The 26,752-nt window shown below is 44.2% G+C and overlaps 2 protein-coding genes across 7 annotated transcripts in view; both read left to right on the plus strand.

Moving 5' to 3' along the window:
- LOC101170709 (tyrosine-protein kinase Tec) overlaps positions 1–21,794 on the plus strand; it is a 39,440-nt gene extending 17,646 nt beyond the window's left edge. For 2 of the 6 annotated variants that reach the window (XM_023966087.1, XM_023966090.1), the window contains 17 exons: positions 8,692–8,892; positions 10,444–10,548; positions 10,619–10,700; positions 11,042–11,170; positions 14,556–14,590; positions 14,676–14,881; positions 15,849–15,914; positions 16,184–16,238; positions 16,351–16,433; positions 16,756–16,889; positions 17,779–17,853; positions 18,119–18,290; positions 18,362–18,578; positions 18,650–18,714; positions 18,793–18,911; positions 20,095–20,252; positions 21,387–21,794. In XM_023966087.1, the coding sequence (XP_023821855.1) occupies positions 8,755–8,892; positions 10,444–10,548; positions 10,619–10,700; positions 11,042–11,170; positions 14,556–14,590; positions 14,676–14,881; positions 15,849–15,914; positions 16,184–16,238; positions 16,351–16,433; positions 16,756–16,889; positions 17,779–17,853; positions 18,119–18,290; positions 18,362–18,578; positions 18,650–18,714; positions 18,793–18,911; positions 20,095–20,252; positions 21,387–21,455 (1,908 nt within the window). In that variant the 5' untranslated portion in view covers positions 8,692–8,754 and the 3' untranslated portion in view covers positions 21,456–21,794. Of the gene's footprint in view, positions 1–2,829; positions 2,968–3,156; positions 3,392–5,993; positions 6,230–8,691; positions 8,893–10,443; positions 10,549–10,618; positions 10,701–11,041; positions 11,171–14,555; positions 14,591–14,675; positions 14,882–15,848; positions 15,915–16,183; positions 16,239–16,350; positions 16,434–16,755; positions 16,890–17,778; positions 17,854–18,118; positions 18,291–18,361; positions 18,579–18,649; positions 18,715–18,792; positions 18,912–20,094; positions 20,253–21,386 lie in introns of those variants that run through there. The other 4 variants (XM_023966088.1, XM_023966091.1, XM_023966092.1 and 1 more) reach the window with 4 other exon arrangements.
- Positions 21,795–23,192: 1,398 nt separating this feature from the next.
- LOC105356328 lies at positions 23,193–26,340 on the plus strand. The gene is made up of 3 exons (XM_011487230.3): positions 23,193–23,448; positions 23,802–24,155; positions 25,011–26,340. The coding sequence occupies exons 2-3, from the start codon at positions 23,802–23,804 to the stop codon at positions 25,656–25,658; spliced, it is 1,002 nt and encodes a 333-aa protein (XP_011485532.1). The 5' UTR covers positions 23,193–23,448; the 3' UTR covers positions 25,659–26,340.
- Positions 26,341–26,752: the final 412 nt, after the last annotated feature.

A 26,752-nucleotide genomic window follows, 5' to 3' on the forward strand; every position in this document is an offset into this window, starting at 1 on the left:
AAAATGAAAAAGCATTTCTGTTAATCCATTTTAAAGATAAAATTAGACATTTCTAAATGAATTTTGCTACACATTTACCAGATAACGTCTTGAAAATGAAATGTCAAATACCATTTTCATTATCATTTTAATTAAGTGACAGAAAAAGCTGTGTTGAAGTAGAAAAGGAAAAAGCATTTTGGTGGATTGCTTTTTCATTTTCATTTTGAGTTATTTGATGCAGCTTCATTTTAAAAAATGAAAAAGCATTTGTGGTTTTGACTTTACTTTTTATTTATGCTACACAATCGCTTCCATATAATGTCGCCAATGACACCAAAATAACACGTTCTTTGACCTTTTCAAAACGGTTTACAAAAATAACAAAGATTCTAACACCAACATGCAATAACTTACACTAGTTAAGGTGTGTAATTGAAAGCTTTGTTACTACAATTATGTTGTTAGTAAAGTTTACATTAGTAAAGTTAAGCAACACTTTATTTTAGTAAGGTTAGGATTTGTTACACTAGTAGAAGTTATTGTTAGTACAATTTATCGTGACCGTGATATCAAGCTGGGCAAAATGCATATCGCTAAAGACGGCTCAAATTGCATTAAATGGTTACCTTAAATGTGCTAAAACAATCTTATGGCAGCTTAAAGTTTTTCACCCAATCAAAAAAGTCTATTTATCGGATGGACTCTTTCATGTTAGACGTTCGTCTCCTATGTAGACGAGGGTCATTCCGAGTTTAATTTACGTTGACTGTTATATAAATTAAACTGTGGCAGTCAAATGGAAATGATTTTTTTTGTTGTTTTGCTATTTGTTCATGTATCGCAAATTATATCATCGCAATATTGATCACTAATATCGCAGATTGCGGGTTTTCCTCATATCGTGCAGCCCTAGTTAGTAAAGTTACGTTTTGTTGTGCTAGTAAAGTTTGCGTTAGTAAAGTTGCGCAACATTTTGTTGCGTATTGGCGCAAAGTCGCTTTTCTCCGCATCAGAGTCAGATGATTGATTGAGTCAAAGACTCTAAAAATGCGACCCGTTGGCTCCCTGCTTGACTCTCAGCATTAAGGGGTTGGATTGGGGGGTTAATCCACCAGCTCAGATGTGATGTGATCCCCGGCTCTTGGTCTTCCCAGAAAGCTCAGGGATCCCTCTCCCTGTGTGGAGAGAGGGCCGCCGGGCCCAGGAAACCAGCAACCAGGGGACACAGCCGCCGTTGCCAAGGGCCCAGTACCCCCTACCAGGGATGGGGAAGGGGACAGATGGTCCATGTGTGTGTGAGGGTGTGTGCGTGCATGTATGTGTGTTTGTGTTGGCGTGTATATTTTGAGGGGTAAAGGGTGTATGTACTAATGGGGTGCAGCTAAAATTGGCGGGTAGGGCACTGAGGGGATATCTCCTGATTACTCACAGTGATGTCCCATCACCCCCCCCTACCAAGGGCCCTACATGTCTAAGGTGCTAATAAAACCGAACTCAGTCCAGTTCTAATAAACAGTCAATGGTTCCGGCAACAGTTGGCCTTCTTTTACAGCATCGGTGTTGTCACGCTCTTTGAAGAGCTTCACAATGAGAGCCCATGGCTGCAGAATCCTGGTCCTTGAGATGCACCTGCCCGTTTTCCCTGCCTTCCCCTGCTCCAGGTGTTTACAGGTGTTTTTCCACCTTCTGGAGCCCGCCTGACCCAAACCCAGTTTGTCTGGACGGATCAATGACGTCTTCTCCTGGTGTTTCCTTCAGCGTTTCAGCTGAAGCCAGACCAGGAGAGTGTCTGTCCTCCACTGTAGATACCAGGATCGTTGCAGGACTTTCAGCTGGCAGCAACATGCAACTCCAAGACCGTTTCATTATTTACATCTATTTCAAAGACATCAAGTGTTGGTTGATGCTCCCAAAGAAAGTGACTCTAAGGAATAAAGTCAACATCATTTTAACTGAGTGTTTAAATGATCGAAAATGGTTATAATTCAAGACATTTGTTTTTCAGAAAATACTGAATCATAAAAACACTGAACGTTTAAATGGTCGAGACTTCATTCACGCCTTGAACTGCAGTTAAAACAAAATCTGTTTCTAACTTTTAGCAATGATTTTTGCATTTGCTATTGCAGTAAGAATGTTTTCACAGTGCCTGCAGCGCCTCCACCTGGTACAACTGTGTAACTGCAGGATGCTTTCATCACTGAAATAGTTTTGCAAAAACATTCAGGCTTTAATTTTCAGAATAAAACGTCAGTCACTGGTCATAACGGCAGACGGTTGAACATAAAAGATACACCATTTGAAAACAACATGAGGGATTCTTGTGATCACACTAAAATGACATCCAATAATACCAGACTTTATAGCAGGACCTGACACGGCATGAATCCATCCTCGGTTCAGGATGGTGGACTCCGCTCTAAAGTACTGATGTGTGAAGTTTTGGTGAAGTATTTCTACTTTTCTTGAATAAATAAAGATTTTATTTTTAAGGGAGCGGTGGCTGAACGGATCTTTTTGTTTTTCTCCATTCAGGATCTGCATGAATCACAAAGAAACAAACACACAAAAAGTCACTAAAATAAAACACACAACACACAGGGTGGATCAAATAGACATACAGCTAAATGCGGCCTCAAACGCAGATGGTCGAGTTAGGAGGAGCAAAGTATTTCTACAATTCATGATTAGATCAAAGAGATGGAAAATGTTTGAACTTTCTTCTCATTTCAAAGGTTGGAGGATTCTAGTTCCGTTACTGATCATGTGCGCACGTGACCTGATACCGCGCGGCGCTCTCCGTCTGATTTGAATAATCAGTGATCCGAGTCCCGCCGGCCTCTGGCTCCGCGGCACGAGGAAGTTTGAGCGAGCGCGCGCCCGCCCCCTCCACTGCCCTCCCCTTCATTTCCTGAATCCAGCTCCCGTGATTCTCGGATGGGGGTGCAGACCGAGGATGACGCCCGGAGGTAAGGCTCGGTTCCGGTGAGTCAGTTCGGGTTAAGGCGCAGGAGGCCGCGCGGACCTTCCTGTAGACCGGGTTTCATCTGGACTGTGGTGGGGGGAGGGAGGGGGGTTGCGGTACATTAATTAAACTTTTTGCAGTGACGTCATCAGAATGCGGGCTGAATAAAATCTGAACCGGAGTGACTTTGACGTTCATAAATTGTAAATAGTTTTTGTTTTCACTTTTAATCGCTTTTATCAATCAGATGCAGGTGTCTTATGGTGCGCGTTCACGCGTGTCGGGAGCGCCCCTCTGCCGCATTTGGGTGTCGTCGGAAACGAGACAAGAAAGCATGAAATCTATATTTTTGAATCAAGACTTTTCTCTTCCTGAAGAGTTACGATTGAAAGTTTTAGTCTGTTTACACATTTTATTCAACTGGAGGAAGTTTTCCCCCAAACGGTGAGTCATATTTAGGATTTTAAAACAAAACTAATCTGACAGTTTAGACTTTGATTGATTTCATCCTAACACTTTGAAAGGAATTTGAAATGGTAGGTTTTCTTTTAAAGAAAATGCAGGCTCATATTTTGGCTCAATGCAGAAAATTCCCAGCCGAACTTGAAAGCGATCGGGGTCAAAGAGGGGACAGTGGGATTGTGGGTAATATGGTTATGGGAAGGAAAAAGTAACTGGAAGTCCAAAGTCTAAATGGGCATAAGATTTGTAGACGTGCCTGCTGTCTCATACTTTATGAGTATGCAGCCCAGGCAACCGCGGCTGCAGAATCTGTCTGCAACTGTGATTGCAGAATCAGTCTGTGACTGCAGAATGTGTCTGCAGCTTCAACTGTGTGATCTGTCTGCAGCTACATACAGCAGCTGCAGAGTTTGACTACAGCAGTGCAGACAGCAGCTGCTCCTGCAACAGTGTCTGCAGAATTTGGCAGCAGCGGCCAAATCTGACTGCAGCAACTGTAGGTTCTGACTGCAGGAGCTGCAGGTTCTGACTGCAGCTGCTCAGTTGACACGCAGGGGCTAAGGTTTGAGGCGACAGATGTGCTGCTGCCTCTTCCTGTGGCCTTTTTTTCTTCTGCCAAACTTTTATCGTTGTTGTAGCTGCTGGAATTGACCAATGAGAATGCAGAGTAAAAATTGCAACCATGACTCTGCAGTCCATGTTTCTGTGGATGTCCGTTCTTTGTCTTATATCCTTATGGCTTTAAAGGTCTCTGTTATCTCGACCTCTGGACTTTGATTGACGTAGACTTGGGTTTGTGCATTCATGTGGTCAGAGATGTGTTTTCAGTAAATCCTTCTCCCTCTGCGCTGCCGGCTTCACTTTCCAACTCTTGACGAGACTTTTTCTGGTTCTGTTTGGCTGGTCTGGACATTCAGATGCTGAGGCCTGTGGAGTCGGGTTTTTCTAGAGACTTGCACTTTGCAGCCAAAGATTTGCAGAAAAGTGACGCGTGGCTTCCAGTCATTGATGCTTCATGAAGCCGTTCTGCTCTTCATTCCTGTTACATTTCTTGGCAGTTTTGTTTCTATTGAATGGAGTCTTTTAGCTTCAAACGGCATTTGTTTTGTGTCACATGACAGTATTTTTGGGAGAATAACAGATGTAAAACCGGGGTCTGCAGCTCAGTTTAAGTGTTATTCATAAATACTTAAAAAGATGAAGGTAAATAAAATAGACTTGGAGAGCTAAAATGGTCCATTTCAAGCAGTTTGTTGTAAGAAATGTGAGAGAAACATTTGTGGAGTCGGATCGGTTCATCTGGTGACCAGAAATGTCCCAAAGAACCACAAAGGAGAACATCCTCACCGGCTGGTTTCCAAAAGGTTTCACACTCGCTTCTGAGTGTATGTGTGCGTGCATTTGTGTGTGTGTGTGTGTGTGTGTGTGTGTGTGCGTGGGTGTGTGCGTGTGTGTGTGTGGGTGTGTGTGTGTGTGTGTGTCTTAGGGATGCATCCATTCACTTTCCCCACATTTCGGTTCAAACCTCCATTTCTGAGTCACACTTTTGTTTCGGTTCGATTTAAAACGTGTGTTTATGCAAAACAACCAAAAACAAACAGAAAATTCTGAAAAAAATGCTCTTCGAAAATGTTTTAAAAGGAAAGTAACAGGGAAGAAAAAGCTCTCGGTTATGGCTGGTGTGACGTAATAAACAATAATAAATGCCTGTTAAATTGAGCACAGCAGCCGTTAGAGACTTAAACACACTGTTGTGCCGTCGGGATGCCACTTTCCCCACCATTCAGTTCAATGGTGGAAGACGCGATTCGGTCTCAGCTCCTTCCACAGAGGCCGGACCTAAACCCTGAAGAACATCTGTGGAAGGAGCGGAAACCTGGAGAAAGACTGAACCGGACGGGGGACTGACCCGGTACTTTGAGTTTTTGGGTTGTCCGGTCCGTGGAGGGTCGCAGAGAGGAGCGGCAGGTGTACCTGTAGTTCCTTTGAGACCCGAGCGACCACCTCAAGTGACGTCATGAAAATGGAACATACCATTGTTGTGCATGTGGTAAATGTATCATGAAGTATTCTTACGACTAATGGAAGTGACACGCACTTATGATGTACAGATGAGGCTGTGGTACGGTGGCCTTACATCACACTCTGGGTACTGGTAAGATGCGAGTACTGGCCACACGCTAATGCTGCATGCACGGCGTGTGCACGTGGTGCGTGTCAGTCATGTGATCACACAAACTATACTGATGGTCCAACGTAGGGAGCGCACACATATCACAACAGGTGATAGGTGTGCACATGTGGGCTCCTCACACAGCCACAGGATTAGTGGAGGTTATAAAACAAAACACAGCTGCGTCTCACCTACTTCATCCCTGCTGTTCACGATGACATGTTGGTGCAGCGTGCACATAGTAAAAATGTATGGGAGGATTTTTGCTCTACGGGTTCACTGAGCGGTCCACGATATACCTGAGGACCACCTGTGTTACCATACAGGTGTGACCATTTTTAGGGCAGTTGTGACTCTGGCTTTAGACGCGGGTGTTTGTTTCATGAGAGGGAAATGTTCCATTTTTTACAGATGGGGTTCAGAAGTGCTGATGAGGCCAGGAGTCACTTGGAACGCTGTGCAGGCGTCTGACACTCTCTCTTTGCTGTGGTCTATTTAAAGCTTCAGTCAGGAAGTTGCTGTTCGCAGCGAAGGTTTGTCAGAAACTAACGCTCCATTATTAGCAGTTCAGACGGCGGATCCTCAGAGCAGAACCGTGCCGTTTGCTTTGGATCTCACCAGTCTCCACTGAGTCTCATCAGATTCAGGTTTGAATCCCGTCTTGTACTTTGCTCTTGCTCACGTCTGGATTTTCTATTTTCGGTTTCTTTCCTAGAGTTAACTCTCGGTGTGGTTATTTGAGTCTCTGACGGTCTCAAGTCTAGGTTGAACCTTGAACCCAGAACAGCACTTGAGTCGTTTTATTGAACAGCAATGTAAGTTTTTTTAGGATGGTAAACTAGCAGAACTCGACCAATCAATGGCAGTTTGGGACTTTTTTTTTAGGTACAAGATGTTAAAATATCAAACTCCAAATGTTTCCAGAAACACCATTATTTTTCACAAATGCCTTAAATTGAAACAACCTGAATGTTTTGTTCATAAAATCCAAGATTCTAACATTTAAACCTAATAAAAATCGTTTTTCTTTCTAAAATAAAATTTAAACAGGACAACAGTGAATTTGTTCATAAAGACAAATATACTCGCACACACTGAATGAGGAGGGTTTGGGGAAGAGAAGGAGGGCGGTAAGAATGGGTGCCCTGTCTAGGCTACCCCACTTTGGTGGGACACAGCCTGGATAGATAGATAGATAGATAGATAGATAGATAGATAGATAGATAGATAGATAGATAGATAGATAGATAGATAGATAGATAGATAGATAGATAGATTTATAAACACAGAGGTGTCATGCTAGACCAACAGGCGCTGCCGCCAAACGGATCATTCTATGGAGTTCTGAAAAACTTGTTTTAGCTGTGTTTCCTGTGATGAAACTCTTCACCTGCATCAGTGTTTGTGTCCTTACTTTAGCTCTGTAATGAAACCAAAGTCTGCTCTAGACTCTTCAGTAAACATGCTAACTTTTGCGTTAGCATGCAGACTTACCGTCAACCTGCCCACATGTGCACTAGCATACCAACTGTAGCATCGACTTGCCTACTTTTGCGTTAGCATGCTAACTGTAGCATCAGTGTGGCTACATCAGTCCTAAAGTCCTAATGTCTCACACCTAGGTGTGGGACATTTGTTCTCTACATTTGACCCATCTCCTGGTGGAGCGGTGAGCCGCAGATACAGGCGCTCAGGACCCCCCCCCCCCAACCCTTTGAGTGTCAAACAGGGGTCCTATTTTTTCAAATCTTTAGTATTACTCTGCCTGGATTTGACCTCACGACCTACCAGTCACAGGGCACACACTCTACCACAAGGCCACAATGGTTTTAAAAAGCATACTATGATAAAGCATTCTGCTCACTTAGATCTTGCTTAAAGAGGCGTAGGCGGTGCTGCTAAGTAGCGGTCGCAGGTCTAAGTGAAAAACAAGAGTCAAACGCTGAAGGACGCTCATAGATAATTAAATATCATCCGGAATGCCTTTTTATTGCGATATATTGCAAAATTGATATAGATTATCGAATCGATATATAGATTATTATTCCATTTCTATACAAATAGGTCTCAATGTGTAAACCGTATAATTCTAAATCAAATTGAGTTGATTCTGGAAATCATTGGTAATACCGAGCCCTACTTAGGATCTTCAAGGAAGGTAAAGTGCTAAAAAAGTATACCTCATTTACTATCTACTATAAGCTTGCCTACATCTGTGTTAGCATGCTAACTTTAGCATCAGCTGGGTTCATTTTAGCATATACATCTTAACGTTAGCATTGGCATTCCAATGTTTCATTGACGTTGGTCTGCTACACCTCGTTATTTTTTTCTGTTAACCTTCAGAGGACTGGTCCGCGGGTCACTTGGTACCCAGCAGGGCCACAGAGAAAAATAGTAACAGATCATTTCCATTTCATTTAGTAAAACTACTGGATTCTATTTTTACTCTTAACTCGTCAAGCCGCTCTCTTCGGTCACGAGTCTTAAGGACATCCGTTACCTTCTTAAACCGGCTTCTCCAACCAATAACAGTATTGCTAAGTTAAAACTACCAAGCTAGCTAAGTAAATAAAAAACAAATGTCTTTGAAAAGTGTCTATTTACAGAAAAGAATCAGTGAGCAAACAGAGAAGAGACTTTGAATTCAAAATGAAAGAAAGTTACATTTAACAGACAAAAACCAGGAGTCTTTACTCTAAATACTACATTTGTTTCCAAACACCAGACTCGTTCTGCATACTATCTTATTATTATTAAGATGGTATTAGCAACCAACTCTAAAATTACATGGATCCTGCTAAAGAAGTTGTAATTTTGTTTATTACTTTATTTTGAAATTGCCACTGTCAAGGCTTAAGTTGGCGTCCGATTCTTAGCCTTCACTTTGATGGTAAAGGGTAAAGTTAAGGGAAAATGTATAGCCCATTATTACAAATAATCTAGTCTACAAAGAAAATTTAAACCAACTGCAGGTATTTGACAGACGATAAAGACGAGCTTTTCCCTCAAAAGTCAAACTGGAAGCCAAAAAAATCTGACACCAACTTCAAGAGACCTCTGCTAGAAATCCCAGGTGTGCTGCTGAAGCTCCTCCTTTTTTCCACAGATCAGGCCTGTCCTGTGGAATAACGACTTCGACGGATGGGCAGGCGCTGTGGATGGATCCAGAATGAGTGTTGAGCCGATTCTGGAGGAGAGGCTGATCAAGCGTTCACAGCAGAAGAAAATAACTTCACCTCTCAACTACAAGGAACGGCTGTTCGTCCTCACCAAGAACAAGCTGACGTACTACGACGGCAAGCCGGAGGTCCTGTCTGTTCTTTTGACCTTCACATAGTAGCTTTTAAGAAGAATATCCTCTCAGTTTGGGGTTTCTTTCAAATCCCATTTAAATCAAACATTACGAATTACATGAATATTTAACCTTTTGGTTCGTCAGAAGCATCTAAAACACATTGATTGTGAAGACATTTGAAGAGTTGTGGTATGTCAAAGAGTGTGATCTAACCGGGGTACATAATGTTGTGCATGGAACCAGCTGTACATAGAGATTGAACCAATAGATGGAACTAGAATTTAACCAACACTAACTAGGAAAATTACGCCTCTTTTCCACGGTAGGGTCCTGTACGGCTCATTAAAACATGGACCCATTAAGTTGGACCAAACCATTTTTGGGCCCCCGTTGGTTGTAGGTCCATAGAAATCTGGAACAGACCAGTTGGGGCGGAGCTTCTGTCGTCAGACGATGAAACCTGTCGATTGGCTAAAGGTTATTACGACAAAAGAAAGGGCCAAACCAGTGCCAGCGCATTCCTTTTCGCGGCCTGCAATCTTCTCTCAAACAGCATCTAATGGGTTGTTTATACGAAGAACCAAAAGCTGAACAGGAAAAAGAGCTGCTGGATGATCCTCATGGTTGTTTTTGATAGTAGTAGTGCTGTAGTTGTACTACGATGGTGCCAAGCTATTTTAATGGTCTACACTGTGCATGAGCCATGACAGTCCAACTTTGAACTACCTGGACCATTCTAAACCGGACTGTACCGTACTGGACTGCTCAGTGGAAACGAGGCTTTAAGGCAGGGGGGTCCAACTCATTTTCACTGAGGGCCACAACAGCATAGTGGCTGTCCTTAAAGGACCAGATATAACTTACACATGTAATTAAATGTAATGAAAAATAAACATAACTACTTCTTAATGTTAAATACCTCTTTATTTATTTACTATAACTTTTTAAAGTCACAATTCTAGTTGCATAGAAAAAATAAAAGTTTGCTTGTTACTCTAGCATAAATCCTTTTACATTTGATTCTGTCAGGTTGGGTTATACGGACAGTGTTTAAGTCCTAAAGTATAGCTGCCCAATTCGATATTTCAAGTCCGATTCCCCCTAGATATGAATAAATACAATTTTATTTTTTGTTTTAGGAAGTTAAAAATTTTTATGCTCTCGAGGGCCACATAAAATGACATGGAGGGGCACATTTGGCCCCCGGGTCTTGAGTTTGACACATGTGGTTTAGGGAGTCTGGGTTGACGTCAACTTGGACCTTCTCTGCAAACAGTAACCACTGAACAAAGAAAGCTGAAAACGAAAATCAGGCACCTTTGGAGGATCGACCTTTTGCCAATGTTTCTATTGCAAAGAATAGAGTGCTCTGAGTTTCTATTTATGTGCAGTTGAGGGGAACTCAGTCCCCCACACGCCTCCACTCCAGCAGATTACAATCCAAGACACAGCTGAAGGAAGTGACAGTTTCTGAAGTTTGATAACAGATCCTCTCATGCAGTAGAGATGAAACAGGTTTCAGCAGAGAGAGGAAGTCCTGTGATGCGTTGTTTCCATCAACAGAAGAAGTTCAAAAAAGGCTCGATCGAGCTCAGCCGCATCCGATGCGTTGAAATCGTCAAGAACGGAGGTGGGACCATCCCCTGCCAGAACAAGTACCCCTTCCAGGTACGAGCGCACCCCGTCATTGTTCTGTACGTTTTCTACCGGCCCCTCTGAATGACGTGTTCGTGTTCAGATCGTGTACGACACCAACACCCTGTATGTGTTCGCCCCGAGTCAGTCCAGCAGGAGCATCTGGGTCCAGAGCCTGAAAGACGGTCAGTCACCTTCACCTAAAAACAGGCAGAGAAGCACCTGAGAGGCAGTTTTACACCCCCAACCACACACCACTGGTTTTCACACGTTTGACATCTGCCCCCGCTTTTTCCACTGAACTCGCATGCACCCCTGACGCCGTTTAGAGGCGGAAAACACTTCCAACTTCTCCCGCAGCCTATCAGCTGGTTGACGCGTGACTCACTCTGAGATTTGACCTTTTGTTTCTCTGAAAAAAGTTGATTTTGACTCTGGAATCTGTGTATTTCAAAGTAGCAGTCGTCAGACGGCTGGGAGGAACCGTCGGTCTCTTCTGTCTGATGGTGTTTGTGTGTTCTCACAGAGATCAAGGACAACCAGGTGGTTCTGGTGAAGTTTCACCCCCTGTTCTGGCTGGACGGGGCGTGGCTCTGCTGTCGTCAGGTGGAAAAACAGGCCCTGGGCTGCGAGGAGTACAACCTGTTTGGAGACAGTAAGAGCAGTTTGACCAACACTCATGACCACGGTCTGATATGCTCAGCTCCTCCTAGCAAGTGGTGCAGGTGCAGTGTTTGGTTCTGAAGACGATACAGATTAAAAAAAAACACAGACAGGAAAATAGGAATCAATATATTGGCATCTAATTATACTTGTATAGCACTTTTCTCCCTTCATTGAAGGCCCACAGACCCATTCACCCATGCACACACATTCACACACTGACTGTATATGAGAACTGGACTGAGAGGGGTTGCCATAGAAACATTGACTCAGACCGACTTGTTTTAGTTTAGCCTAAATTAAATACATAATGAAGATTCATGAAAAGGAAATCAAGTACAGTGCAGTGAGAGGCAAGAAACCCAAATGGCTTATTCAAAGTCTTCACTCAAAGAAATCCCACATATTTAAAAAAATATGTCTATGAAGACTCTCATTCATCCAGGTTGATTCCATCATAGTAGTAGGTTTAGGGGATGTCATCTGTACCAGTTTTAAAGTTAGAAGACGTTTCACTTCTTATCCAAGAGGCTTTGTCAATTCTGAATTAGCTGGTTTATATTTGTTCATGGGGGAGGAGTCAGACCTGAAACTGGATGGTGTTGTCCACTTAGCCTACCTGCTTTCGGGTGGTTAAGAGTCCTTTGTCCTCAGCTGGGGGTTGGGGAGCCAGTGACTCCCTCCCCAAACTGGTCATCTCTTTCAGCTGTTCACGACCCAGGTGGAACTGGTTGGGTTTGTTTAGGTTTCAAAACACTGCCGTAGATGGATGGAAGAATAAACCTGAGACCACCATTCTTATTAACAGAAGGTTTATCCTTCTTGACAAAGATGGCTTCTTTCGCTCCTTGCTCGAACCATCCTTTCTCTCTGGCTAGAATTCGGACTTCACTGTCCTCTAACGAGTGGTTTGTGGCCTTCAGGTGGAGGTGCACTGCACCTTTTGAAAAAACAAAACAAAAATACATGTATATATAGTACCCCTTGGGTACTATATATACATGTATATAGTACCCCTTATATATATACTGTATATAGTACCCCTTGGAAGGGGTACTATATACAGTGCGGGCACTCGTCAAGGGCTGTTGACATGCGCGGCGGACCTGGGGATGATCGGTTCCGCCTGACTGTCAAGCAATGTGAGATCAGTGTCTTGCCCAAGGACACTTTGACAAATGGACAGGGAATGCGGGAACCAAACCTCCCATCTTCCGACCGCTTCTCAACTGTTCTATCCCTGTACCCCTTAAAGTATTTTTGGTAAAACAGAAGCTGAGAAATCTCAAACTAGCTGCAGTTGTTGGCTTGAAGCTGGCAAAGGTGTAATTTTCCATTCCCACCGTGATTCACACGTCAAATTTGCTGCTTGACCTTTGTCCTAAAATATGTTCATAAAGCCGCAGCCCCCACCACAAGGGGAAGGAGGTACCATCAACAATCTCATTGCTACATGCAAACATTGGCTGTATATGTGGATATCTGATTCTGAGTCAATGCATGGAAGACATGGAGGATGTTGAGAGATCACACATTACTCAAGCTGAAGTCCTGATTGGTTCACGCGACATGAACTTTTCCCTGAAGTCCAGCTGACTTTGCAAAACCACTTCAGACACAGAACCGACACCGCCCCTGAAATGAGGAAGAAATGTTGGGAAATATGTTAAAAGCAGAGTCAGCAAAAATAGCCAGAGGGGTCAGAAAGGCTCCCACGATACAATTCTGCAAAAACATGGGTTGTTCTGCTCAACCTTAGGTTCCGTTGGGACACTCAGAGGGTTTGTGGGAGGATAACAAAGTCAGCCAGAGGTTCAGAGGTTTGTTAGAATACAAGAGGAACTGAAACGAAAACATTAACTTTAAAGAATTTATGAGCGACTCTCCTCCTGTTTGAAATTAAGTTAGCATTAAGAGTGAATGCGAGTCAGGTTTTAATATAAAAATTGACCAGATTCTCAGCCTCCTATTAGCTTCATCTTGTCCTAAATCGACCAACATTTTATTTACCTAAGGCTTCTTAGGTTTACTAAAGCACTTCAGTGGGACCGTTTGGATCAGTCAACCAGTTTTTTTTATGTGAAATAAGGAGAACCACCTTTGGTGGAACCTGACGGCCAGATTTTGTTGATCTAGTTACTGGAAAATGTGGCATCAGTGCCAAGTTTCAGCTTTGAGATTCGAAAGATTGCCGAGAAAATCCAGAATTGGACAATGTCGAATTTTTACAGATGACACGCTGATATTTTATGATAAATGTTGGCCAATTTTTATGTTTAGCGTCTGCTGAAGTTATAACACAAAACCAACAACCAAATCAACCAAGATGAAATATTAAAGGTCACTTTAGTTTTAGATAATCAATGATTGAAGAATAAAAGCCTCTGAGAACCACAAACCAAAAGATCAAAGAGTCTAGTCCATGAAATGGTATAATCCGGTGCTGGTGTTTGGTAACCGTACTAAAGTGATGATCATCTCTGAAGTTAAACACATTGACTGTATATGAAGAACTGGTTTGAGTGACCCCTTCCCTCTGGCATTTCAAACAGGAAGTACTAGCTGGTTCAAAGAAGCCAAAATCCCATAGTCTTCTATAGAGAAATAAACAGCTCTTACTCAGTCATTTAATTGGTCAGAAGAACCGTTCTGAATCTGATACTTTTTTTAAACATGTTTTTAACCATATTTTCTCTGTAGTTCAAGTTAGAAACCAACCAATCAGAATTAGATTTTGTGTAGCCCGCTTTCAGGAGGTAGGGGTGTGGCTTCCAACAAGCTCACTCCAGAGAGTGGTTGTCATAGAAACGTTGACTAAGAACCAATCATTGCTTACTGACGATGTCTTGTTCCAATATGACGATTTGACAATTGCAAAAAAAAATGGTGACTGAGTTGTTTTATGTGTTTGTTGCTGGAAGTAAAGCATTTTTCTGGGTAATGTCACACTCCCTCAGTCCAGTTCTCAGATACAGTCATTGTGGTGAATCCACTTCAAGGCAGCTGAAAGTTTCACGTGAAATGAAACTAAAACTACCATAGAACAATTTCTGATCAAATCCTGTTTGACATCAGATGTTTTAAGTACGTCATTTAAGATCTAAATCTGAGAAATCCGTGTTTTGGTTTTCTGTTTTTACTTTAATCTAATTCATTTGAGCTGTTTCTGCTTCCGTCTTTTGAGGTCAGGTCAGATATTTGTAACCCAAACTTCCTCTTTTATTGTGAAAATGTCAAAATCTGTATGATAGGTGACTCTATCCCGCTCATCCTTCAGCGGTTGGATTTTGCCCCTCACAGCATCTCCTGTGAGGTCAGAGGTCACCGAAATGTCCAAACCGTCTGTTGACCTCTACCTATCTCTTCCTCTTTTACAGTTACAAGGAAGCCTCTTCCTCCACTTCCTGTAAAGGTAAGCAAAGTCAGCATGAGCCAGATTGACCAGGCTCATGAATGCATCATGAGACCCTAAAGTAACAGCTCATTTCCTCCTGGAGCGCCAGCCCCCTCCCCCTGTGCCCATTTCCGATGACGGTGAAGATGAAGATGTGGACGAGGACGATGATGATGAAGAGGAGGTGGTGGTAGCGCTGTATGACTTTCCGGCGACCGAGCCACATGACCTACGTCTGATAAAAGGTGACGAGTACATCATCGTGGAGAGGTCCGACGCCAACTGGTTCAAGGCGCGCAACCACTACGGGTGAGTCAGCACTTTCTGAAGCACCACTTAAACTGTAAAGGTGAAACAGCCATTTCTGAGGTACCATGTAACCGGTATGGAGAAGTTAGCACGTTCTTAAGTACATAGTAATAGGTACAGATGAGTCAGAACTTTCTTAAGTACATAGTGACAGGTACGGATGAGTCAGCACTTTCTAAAGATTCAGTGTAACAGGGACGAGTGAGTCAGCACTTTCTAAAGATTCAGTGTAACAGGGACGGGTGAGTCAGCACTTTCTTAAGTACATAGTAACGGTACGGATGAGTCAGCACTTTCTAAAGATTCAGTGTAACAGACGGGTGAGTCAGGACTTTCTTAAGTACATAGTAACAGGTACGGATGAGTCAGCACTTTCTAAAGATTCAGTGTAACAGGGACGGGTGAGTCAGCACTTTCTAAAGTACATAGTAACAGGTACGGATGAGTCAGCACTTTCTAAAGGTACAGTGTAACAGGGACCGGAGAGTCAGCACTTTCTTAAGTACATAGTAACAGGTACGGATGAGTCAGCACTTTCTAAAGATTCAGTGTAACAGGGACCGGAGAGTCAGCACTGTCCTAAGTACATAGTAACAGGTACGGATGAGTCATCTCTTTCTAAAGGTACAGGGACAGGTGAGATGGAGATGCTTGAGGCTGCTGCTGTCAGGTCTAATCTGTCCAAGCCGGAAACCATGATAAGAAATGGTCTGAACCCAAACTGGACCTTTTTTTTGGTAGTTAAAACTCTGTTTTACCAGCAGGGGGAGCAACTTCTGATCTTGTCTGTCTTTGTTGTCTTTTCCTAAAACACTGAACAGGAAGTTTTCAGGGTTACTGTGTAAAAAATGGCTGCTGCTTCTTCCAACAGACTTAGTTTGACTTGTTCCTGTGACCTGAGAGCAGATATGTTTCCGCGGGTTTTCAATTTTTTTGCTTACGTTTTTTGCTAACTGTGTGTTTGCAGTGAGGAAGGCTACATTCCAAGTAACTATGTCACAGAGAAGATATCTGGAAACCTGGTGCAGTATGGGTAAGTGGCCCGACTGAAAGATGCTTTCAGCATTTTTGCCTTTTATTAATTTTATAAAAAATAAAAGCAGGGTTGTTGAACCCAGTGATGGGACCAGAGGATCTTAATCTGAGAATCCTTGGAGGGGCCTTGGGCTTATTTTTAGCCGTTAGTTTGAGCTGCCAACAGGAAGTGGTTTGTTTCAGCGGCACCACAAACAAAACACATCTGTACTCCCACTGGGGTTTAAATAAAGTTTTGTGTTTTCAATCGTTGTGTGGCTTTTGCAGCTGGTACAGTAAACAGGTGAACAGGAACAAGGCAGAGGAGCTGCTGAGGAACGAGGTGGGTCTCCTGTTCCACGTTTTCCCTCTCTGGATCATCAGGAAAACACTTTTTTTCCCCCATTGAAGTAAAACTGAAGTTTGTGAATTCAGGAGTTTGTCGCCCCCTGCAGGACAAAGCGGGAGCCTTCATGGTGAGAGACTCCAGCACCCCGGGAACCTACACGGTGTCTGTGTACACCAAGGCCCCCGCAGGGTACCAACAAGCTTTATTCATTTATTTGATACTCGATCGACGTTTTGATTCTGCTTTTGTTTTCACTTTCAAACATTTTTCTCATCGTCTGTTTTTGACGTTTGAGGATAAATGTAGTTCCGATGACCTTGTTTGTAATTTTATCACCATTTGATTATGAATTCTGTAGTTTATTATTAGCAAAATTACTTCTTCTAATGGGGTTTGAGGTCATTTTGGTTTTTGTCTCTTGGAGATTGGGATCTGAGGATAAATCCAGGATGGAGGACTCTCTGACCATCCGTCGCTTATCGGAAATCCTTTTCCTTATTTTTGCCTGCAGAGACGGCGGCGGAGCCATCAAGCATTACCACATTAAGAAGACGGAGGCTTCACCCCCCCAGTTTTACCTGGCTGAGAAGCACCTGTTTTACTCCATCCCGGAGCTGATCGAGTACCACAAACACAACGCAGCAGGTAACTCCGCCCCTCCCACAGCTACGCTCCATCTGCAGACGGGAGCGCCGGGGTCGCTTCACCACGTCTGTGGAAACGTATGATCATTTGGACCAAATGAAGTTCTTCAAACTCTAAATCCTAAAAGCAATCTCCTTTTTATCTTTGTGGAGCAAATGTCTCCTCAGGAAGATGTGGTGAATTACCTCATTAAAATCAATCAATTATCTTTTTTTATATACATAGAAACTTCTATGTGGAGCTGTTGCTCGTGACACAGAAATGAATCATAGGAGTCCTGAGTTTTTGATCCTGGTTACCAGGATCACATGGATCCGCTGATCCTGAAGTATCTGGATGGATCAGGATGGTTTTGACCCGCTCAGCGTTTCTGCGTCACAAATACTGTCTTTCATTTTAAACGGCATTTTTTTTACGACATTTGAACAAAGAAATGAAGCTTAAGAGTCTTTGTAAATGTGCTCCATGGTCAGAAAAAGAACATTTTAACAGCACCGTTTCCATTGGAGGAGGTCTTCAAATGTTCACTGCAGCCTGTCGTCCACACGTGGAAAATACGTGCACGGACATTTCCTCTCGACGGGATCCCCAAGCTTCCTGCGGGTCACCCGCCTGCCCCGTACGGGCTGGACCACAGACCGCCCTTCTCCCCCCGGAAATGAAGTTGGAACTGGACCTACATTATCTCAGCCTTCCGTGTTTAAACTCCTGCATCTCTACGCACATTTTTTAAGTCCGTATGCAGGTTCTACGTTGAAAACACACTTCAAGTTAAACGAAAAAGTTAACAAAATAAAGTCAAACGAGCTGAACTTTGACCTATCAGCAGATTAGCTTTGACGTTTCCCACTGAGCTGATCCTTCATCCCCGCTCCTCTGCCTCCTTCAGGTCTGGTGACCAGGCTGCGATATCCGGTCGGGAAACCGGACAAATCTGCTCCGTCCACGGCCGGCTTCAGTTACGGTGAGTTACCGCCCCGCGGCGTCTTCTTTGGGCGTCTACCCCGCGGCGTCTGCCCCGCGGCGTCTGTCTGCCCCGTGGCGTCTGCCCCGTGGCGTCTGCCCCGTGGCGTCTGCCCCGCGGCGTCTGCCCCGCGGCGTCTGCCCCGCGGCGTCTGCCCCGCGGCGTCTGCCCCGCGGCGTCTGCCCCGCGGCGTCTGCCCCGTGGCGTCTGCCCCGCGGCGTCTGTACGGCGCTCTCCCCTCACCTCTGCTGCCTCTCCTCCTCAGAAATGTGGGAGATCAACCCGAGCGAGCTGACCTTCATGAAGGAGCTGGGCTGCGGTCAGTTCGGACAGGTGCGGCTGGGGAAGTGGCGGGCTCAGCACAAAGTGGCCATCAAGTTCATCAGGGAGGGGGCCATGTCTGAGGAGGACTTCATCGAGGAGGCCAAGATCATGATGTGAGGAGAACGCTCATAGCAGAGGAGTCTGTGAGGGAGCAGATTGGGGAGTCTTTTGCGTGTCCCAACAGGAAACTGTCCCACCCCAAGCTGGTGCAGCTGTACGGCGTGTGCAGCCAGCAGAAGCCCATCTACATCGTCACCGAGTTCATGGAGCACGGCTCCCTGCTCCACTTCCTGCAGCGGGGGCGGGGTGGCTTCAGCCTGGGGTCCCTGCTGAGCATCTCACTGGACGTGTGTGAGGGCATGGAGTACCTGGAGGCCCACGGCTTCATCCACAGAGACCTGGTGAGCTCCTCGCCGCAGAACGCCCGCCGGCCTCTGCGCGATGCCTGACATATGTTCGATTCCCCCTGAAGGCTTCCAGGAACTGCCTGGTGAACGACTCCCTGGCGGTGAAGGTGTCAGACTTCGGCATGACCCGGTAAGAGACCTTCTCTGCTCTCTCTCTCTCGGACCGACTCGCTGGGCGGCGGGTGACGGCGACTCTTGAACGCTGCAGGTTCGTGTTGGACGACCAGTACACCAGCTCGTCCGGCGCCAGGTTTCCAGTCAAGTGGTCACCGCCGGAAGTCTTCAACTTCTGCAAGTACAGCAGCAAGTCGGACGTGTGGTCCTATGGTGAGTCTGTTTAAGCCCCTCCCCCCCGCCATCTCTTTCAAAACGATGCAGTTCCACATATGACCACTGGAGGCTGGTTTCAGAAGGTTTCAAAGATCAGCTGTTTGAGTTGATTGGATCTTGTTTTTGAACCATTATGGGCGTGTCTTTTTTACCTTCAGGTGGGTGGAGCCATAGGTGGACGCAGTAGAACCCTCACTTTACTTTGTCCCGCCCAATCACCTTTTTTCAGACTGTTGGGTGGAGTCAGAGTTACGAAAGAAGAGCTTAGAGACAGGAATTCTGTCTGTAGAAAAGTAGAAAAAATAAGAGCGGCGAATGGCGTTAAAGGTGCGACCCTCCCCCTCACTGGCTGCCACACCCGCTTATCTCTCCCTTTTGGCCCATTCCTTTCTTCCAAATGGTAAATTTTCTGTTGTTTCATCTCCATAGCAACCATTTCATGTCTTAATTGTCTGGGGGTGACAAACAGGTCTTTGTAGTTTTTAGAAGAATCGTCAGAAGTAAACTATTGCATTTCCTTGGCTACTGACGGTTTTTATTATTAACCACGCCCACAATCATGATCGATTCAGCTTCAGCCAACGATTCATTTACTCAGTTTTTATAATATTCTGGTAAAAACGATGCTGGCAACAGGGGAACGACACTTTTCGGAGCTTGCTACGCTAATGTCTTAACGTCTAAAAATCGAAAACCTCCAACTTTAGCATTTTTCCTCGCATAGCTTCCCTTCAACGCTCCAGGACTCCTTTAGATGTGTCCTTCTTTAAGAACAGCAAGGTTCCCGCGGTTTGGTCTTTTCCACGTTTCGCTTTTGCTGCGTCTGCAGAACCTGAAGGTCTGAAGAGACCCTGGAGGTCTCAGAAAAACCTGGAGGTCTGAGGAGAACCTGAAGGTCTGAGGAGAACCTGAAGGTCTCAGAAAAACCTGGAGGTCTGAGGAGAACCTAGCCGAGAAAATGATGGTCTCTGCTTTAGAGCAAAGACCCCAAAACCCAAATGTGTTTAAACTAAAATGATGCTAAGAGCAGGAAGTGACTCCTCGCCCACGCTGATGTGGGCTGCAGATAAAGTCAGACAGGAAGTGGTAGGTGACGCAGCGGTGCTGCGTTCCAGAACCACGCTGGCCTGAGGCCTGAACTCCGTCCCGCAGCTTTAATCGGGTCTCTGTTTGTGTCCAGGTGTGTTGATGTGGGAGGTGTTCACTGAGGGCCGCATGCCGTTCGATAACAACCTCAACCACGAGGTCGTTACCCTGGTAATGCAGGGACACCGCCTCTACAAGCCCAAGTTGGCCACGCCCACCCTGTATGAGATCATGCACCTCTGCTGGAAGGAGGTAAATGCACTAATCACACAAACGTAAAAAAAAGGCAAAGACGGCAGAGACTTAACAGGAAGAGAAAGTGACAACAACCAATGACTGACTTCCTGATCAGGTTTATGCCTTTTTACCAACAAGGAGATGTTTGTATCTGTGGTTTGACTGCTGTCACTGCTGTGTCTGTATCTTTATCTCCCTCACTCTGCAGCTTCAGAATCTGTTGGAATTACATTCATTGCGTAAATGACTAAAAAGTAACTGTTGTTCAACGAATGTGTGCGATTTTGTGCCGTTCGATGTTTCATGACCACCCCAACAAATTTCAAAAAAATTGTTGGCATCCGTCAGGCAGGAATTACAGCAAAAGGAAATCAGGTGGCAGCCGGGCGGCAGCCGGGTAGCAGCTGGGTGGCAGCCGGGTGGCAGCCGGGCGGCAGCCGAGTGGCAGCCGGGCGGCAGGTGGATCACCGGATGGCAGAATCTCTGATCAGACGATGTGTAAACGTCTCCAGACGGCGGCCGTCCTAATCAAGTGCCAAGTGGGATCTCCAGATAGACATCTGGTCATCGCCCAGCCCATGTCAACAGCTAATGAAGTGTTCTCATTGCTATCGTACGATTTCTAACCATCAGATGGTGGCACGGGGGCGGGAGGTGGTCTGGAGGGCGGCAGTCTGAAATTGGCCGAACGTCAGACCTTGGCGACCCTTCCATCAGTAAATTATGGCGCTGCTGCCTTCCTGTCACCCGCCTGTCACTGGACTGCCACCATGTGACCTCCAAATGAACCCTGACTGTCAAATAATCGTCCTGTCGCCGTTTCATTTGAACCTTTTCCTAAAACCTCAGCGGCCGCCATGCGGTTTGTGAAAATGCGGCTGACGCCGCAGGATTACAAATGTCGCAGAAAAACGGCATTTAGGTTGCTGAGCTGGTGCATTTTGGGAAATGTGACTGGAATCTAAAGCTTTGGCCGTGTGACAGATTACTTCTTCTTTAGATCCGTTTGAATATTTTTATTTTAAATAAACGACTCCCCAGTGAAGCTTTAGACACGTGCAGACTTTTATTTTGGACTGAAAGGTTCATGTTCCCTCTAAACCTCATCATTGTCTCTGTTCTGAATGACTGAAAGTTCTCCGTCCACAGAGACCCGAGGACCGGCCCAGCTTCTCCAGACTCTGCGTCATGCTCTCCGACACTCTGGAGGACGGCTGACCTCCTCCACGCTGCCTCTGGTGGCCACATCACGCTGATGCCAGCTTCAGTAGAACCGACCGATGAAGAGGAGAAGTGAAGCAGCTGATTTCCCGCCGAGAACTGCCAGCAGTTCAGGAAAACGTTGGATCAGGAGGTCAGGCAGAACGGCTGACCCGGACGAGCCGCTCCATCACAAGGTTCTGGTTCTGTTAAAGAGGAACAGATGTGTAGATTTTTGCTGAAGATCCTCACAAAGTCTAGATTTTTTTGATGCTGTTGTTTTTCTCAAAGATCATGTTTTTTGATGTTTTGTGTCATTTTCACAACCTTCTAATAAAGCATTGAAAACTAAAAGCAGGAGGGATTTTCTGTGTGATCTTGTGGAACCTTACGGGGGTCAGAACGGCACCAAAGTAGATTTTGACCTCATTTCAGTCAGACAACTCATGCAGTAGAGATTAATTTATTTTCCATATTTTTCTCTTAGTTTGGCATAAGACTCCGTTCAGATACAATAAACAAAGATCTCCATAGAAAACTCCGGGTATAAAATTACCCTAACGGAGCTCACAGGTGGTGGGGGGACAAACGCAGAGCTCGTGGAAATGGATGAAGAAGGCGTAGAACACACACCAGGTTCTGTAAGTCGGACCTGGAACAGGTGAGTTAATTGGACTGAACCACCTGTGGGGAGGAGTAAACAGATAAACGCACCGCTGAGCTGCCAGCCTGAAATCCCCCCAGGGTCGTTCATTTAAAGTATCAGGGCCCCCACATCCATGTGGGTCTTTGTAGACATGAAGAACTTTCTGATCGAGAAAGTCCAACAGAACAGACGCTGGTGGATGTTTATACTGGTTTTCTGCCTTCCTTTGAGGCCTAAAGGACTTTATTCATTCACACACTGATGCACTAACCTGGAACCACCAGGAACAACATGAAACAGTGTCTTGGCCAAGGACACTTCAACACATGGACGAGAAAGGCAGGAACCGGCCTGCTCTGCCTCTGCACCACAGCAGCCCTAACAGTGATGCAACACAGAACCAGTAGAGGGCAGTGTCACAACTAACGTAGTTAAAACCCTTTTCAGGGCACTCACTATCATTCTTTCTGATTTTTGCTTTTTTCTGATTTTGCTATAATTTATTTTCATTATCATATCTTCTGATTTTCACCATAGTTTTTTCTGAATTAACATTACATTATTTTAGAAAAAAAATAAACGAAGATCATCAGTTTTATTTATTTTTTATTGAGTATAATACACTTCCACATTGGGGCTATAAACATGTTTTTCTGTTTTAGAAGTTTTCTGAAGAATACAGTGTTGCGGGCAGAGAGAACGTTGCTCATGTCATAATTCCTGTTTATCGCTATGTTTAGAAAAATACCACAGTTTTCATGCAGGTCATATTACTTTGTTGTACTGTAGTGTCGGTCACGTAAATGTTTGGTCTGCTGTCGGCGTTCCACAGGCTGCAGGGGTCACTGTCGGAGCTGGCATCACAGGGAATTATGGGATACAATCCCCTTTGCCTGCTTTGGTCAAAATACGGTTGAACACGGTGTTTCTTTTTGCCTACAGGTCCTTTCATCTGGCAGTTCTGTTGTTTCACCCTTAGTTATTTCTTCCTGTTGTGTTTACTTCTTTTTAGCACCATGAGTGTGGGAAGGGGAGAGGATGATGACACCTGTGCGATGTACAATGTTTAGCGTGTCAAAATAAAAGCTTAGCGTGGACATGTCACGTCTGTCTGCCTCCTGCTACAGTGTTAGTCCATCACATTTAAATGAGCGGTTCATGAGAAGTTAATCTGACATCAAACCGGTGTGTGACACAGTGAAGATTAGGGACCGCTGATCTAAATCACCTGAGTTTCTTGAGAAACTTCCTTTTTCTGCTTTACTTCCTTCACAGTCACAAATAAAAGGTTTCCAAGTTCTCTTTTTTCAGAACATTTGAAGAAATCTGTGAAGCAACAAAGATAGAACAGAACTCAGTTTGAAGGTTTGTTTTAGTCTCTCTATATCTGTTTTTTGTTCTTATAGAATTTAATGTTCTTTTTTTTCAATGTAAAGTTCAATTGTTAGCATTTTAAATTCAGATTGGTGGTAAACATTTCAACAGGACATTATTTTTAGTCTATGTTTTATTTTTAATCCAAGAAAATGGCAGAACGAGGTTTAATTTTGGATTAGCAAAAACCAATAATAGTTTATCTGTTTTATGTTCTCTTTATAACTGTGACTTTTTTTGCATTATTTTCAACAAAAAAAACTGTTTCAAAACATAATTTTATTTAATTTTAAATGTTCCATTTTTGGTGATTAGTGACCTCTTTCTTTGTCTTCTCTGGACAGATGATGTTTCTGCCTCTGGGGTGTTTTCTGCCCCGCACAGCCTTCCTCCTCCTCCTCCTCCTCTTCTTCTTTTCGTCTTTCAGGCCCACACAAACTGAAGTGGTGAGGTCCATTTTGAACTGTGCCGACTTCCTTTTGAACCAAAGTCCTCCTCAAATTCCAAACATCCTGGAGGACGGGAAGATCCTGGACCAGAACCGATACAAGCCCATCTGCCAGACCTACAGGAACACCAGAACCTTTCTGACGATTTATGACACCACAGAAAGGATCCCTGTGTTTTCTGCTATCAGGTTTGTTCAAGACCAAAACCCTGAAGGAAGACCCAAAAACAACTGGATGATTGAACCTCAGGTAACCTCAATAAAAAACACGTTTTATCAACATAGAATTTAAATACTAGAACAAGCTAAACTCGCGTTCAGCCTCTAGTGTTCACACTGTACAAGCAGGGAGGGGCTTCTTTTTCTTCTTCTCTTTACTTCTACACTTAGATGAGGCTTGGTGTGACATTTTGTCATCGTGGATTTGGAAGCCACCTACAACGCGTGAGGCTGGTTGCTTCCAGGTCTTTGTCTGACGGGGTGCTTGGATTGGCCGGGCTGCCGAGCTCTGGGGTGTGGGGTGCCGGGCCTCCTGCCCCTGCTGAAGCATTCTATGTGATCAAAAAGCACACTTTCAGTCAACCCACCTGCCTATTTACTTTTACACAAATATGGGCATGGGCACAGTTTTTACACCCTTCTTGAAGAATATTGTACCTCAAACGCAAAAGGGGTTTATACAAATTTATACTCTGCTTAGCTGTTGGACGGGACAAGTTAGGAAATAAAACATACAGACAGCTTCTGTTCAGAAACATTTACACATCGTCAAATCACATCTCCTGCTGGCCGACAAATTCGGGCGCCCTGTGGCTGCGCAGCTTTGTCATGACCTTTTCCCCTCCTGACCACGCCAACAACTGTCAAAGAAATGGGGCGGCAGCAGCTAATCTGGAAGGATTTGCTGATGCCTCCCCACCACACAGCAGCAGTCGTACATGTAACCGTAGCTTAAACGGTGTCGGAGGTTGGAGGAGTAAATTCTGTTTGGTGTTTCAGACTTCTCCCACTAGAGGGAGCTTTTGTCAAGAATTTTGGAGGAGAACTGTTTATGTTATTTTGTGTGTCCATTTATATAAAGATGTCAACTTTTCTGCTTTTACAGCTTGAAAATAAATCTCCTAACAAGAACATGAGAAGGGACTATAAGAAACAAGGAGCCTACAAAGACCAAGCGTCAAATTTTGATTACAAAAGCAGTGCAATATATGACAGAGGTCATTTATGTCCACGCTCCTATGGCTCCACCCCAACGGCCAAAAACTCCACCTTCACCCTGACCAACATTGTTCCACAAGTGAAATCGTTCAACGGTGGAAGCTGGGAGAAGATGGAGACCTGCGTTAAATGTTTCATGGAAAAGTTCTGCAAAAACAGCAATGGTGTTACTGAAGGCTACGTGGTGACTGGAGCACAGAGCGGTGACAAATATCTCAATAACCGGGTCAACATTCCCTCCCTCATGTGGTCGGCGTTCTGTTGCTATAGTGATGACCAAAAGGCGTGGTTAGCAAGTGCGCACTGGGGTGAGAACGTTCCTGATGAGCCCAAAGACAAATATCTGCCGACAAAGAGTCTGAACGATCTCAACGAGGCTATGGACAAGCTCTACAAGGATCCGAAGGAAAAAACCTTCAGCGTCTTTCCTGGAACAAAGTGTCCTCCAGAAATGAATGTCGCCATGTCTTACCCAAAGTTAGACAAGTCCTGCAAATGCCCCCCGCCTACCTTTAAGCATAGGCAGACCAAGTAGATGGTCTACAATATTTTTTATCTTTGGTTAAAAAAAAAGGGAAAGCTTTTTCTTGGGTTTTTATACTAATTAACTACGACAACTCACAACCAAAACATAAAACTGATCAAATGTACAGTAAAAAGCTGTTTTCTACTTCTGTGAAGCGTCCGGACAAACCAAAATAATAAATAATTACATAATCATTGCAGGACCTGAAATGAACAGTAAATACTTGGTGTTGGGCTGTCAGAGCTACAATCATTCAGCTTCTGAACTGTGAGTGATTGGAGAACACAAAAATAAATAGTAAGAACCGGAGAATCCGGATGCAAAATATGATCATAAACACATCTATAAGTCAAATGTCAGAAGTCAGAACTCTGGCTCCCCCTCTGGTCATCGGCAGGAACCGTCTTCAGAGTACTTCCTCTCCCAGCAACCCCAGCGCACACTTCCTGGATGCCGCACACCTGACTGTCAATCATCAATCAACCACAGTCTACTTAAGCTCTGCACTGAGCCTCACTCAGTGTGAAGTATTGTTTGTGTTACTCTGCCTTCATTAGCGAGTGTCATATTTGAATCTGATCTTCTGTTTGCCTGCCCCGTCTCTCTTCTGATGATCTCATGCCTGTTATTGACCCTGAATTAGCTTCGTTGACCTTTAGCTGACCTAATAAACCTGCTGCATTTGGATCCAGCCGTCTGCCTGTTCTTGTGACATCTAATAATCAATAACAATTAATCTATAAGAGTTTTGTTTACAATAACACAATCATGTTGAAGCATGAATGTGTTCATTCATATTTTTTTGCTAAAAACAAAAAAATGTAAATGGAAAAGATTTCTCATGTTAGGAAAGTTTAGACACATTTTTAAATATAAAGATTCTCATTTGTTTGTCATTTAAATCATTTTTTCATCATTTTTTTCTGTCCTTTCATTCACTTTTATTTGATTGCTTGATTTCGTTACATTTTTTTAAATCTAAAATACTATTGGATTTGTCTTTTTAAAATCTTTCTGTTAAATCTGTAAATCCTCTAAAGTGGAGTTCGCTTTCAAAAAGTGATAAATAAAAATTCCAATCAGGAAGATCGACAGTCCGTCTG

Source organism: Oryzias latipes, chromosome 18, assembly GCF_002234675.1.
Source record: "Oryzias latipes chromosome 18, ASM223467v1".
In the NCBI taxonomy this organism is placed as follows: domain Eukaryota; kingdom Metazoa; phylum Chordata; class Actinopteri; order Beloniformes; family Adrianichthyidae; genus Oryzias; species Oryzias latipes.

Excerpts from the sequence above, each read along its gene's own strand:
- LOC105356328 (XM_011487230.3), top strand. The coding sequence starts at position 23,802 with ATGATGTTTCTGCCTCTGGGGTGTTTTCTGCCCCGCACAGCCTTCCTC. Across the intron at positions 24,156-25,010 it reads ACTGGATGATTGAACCTCAG|CTTGAAAATAAATCTCCTAA; the intron begins GTAACCTCAATA and ends CTGCTTTTACAG.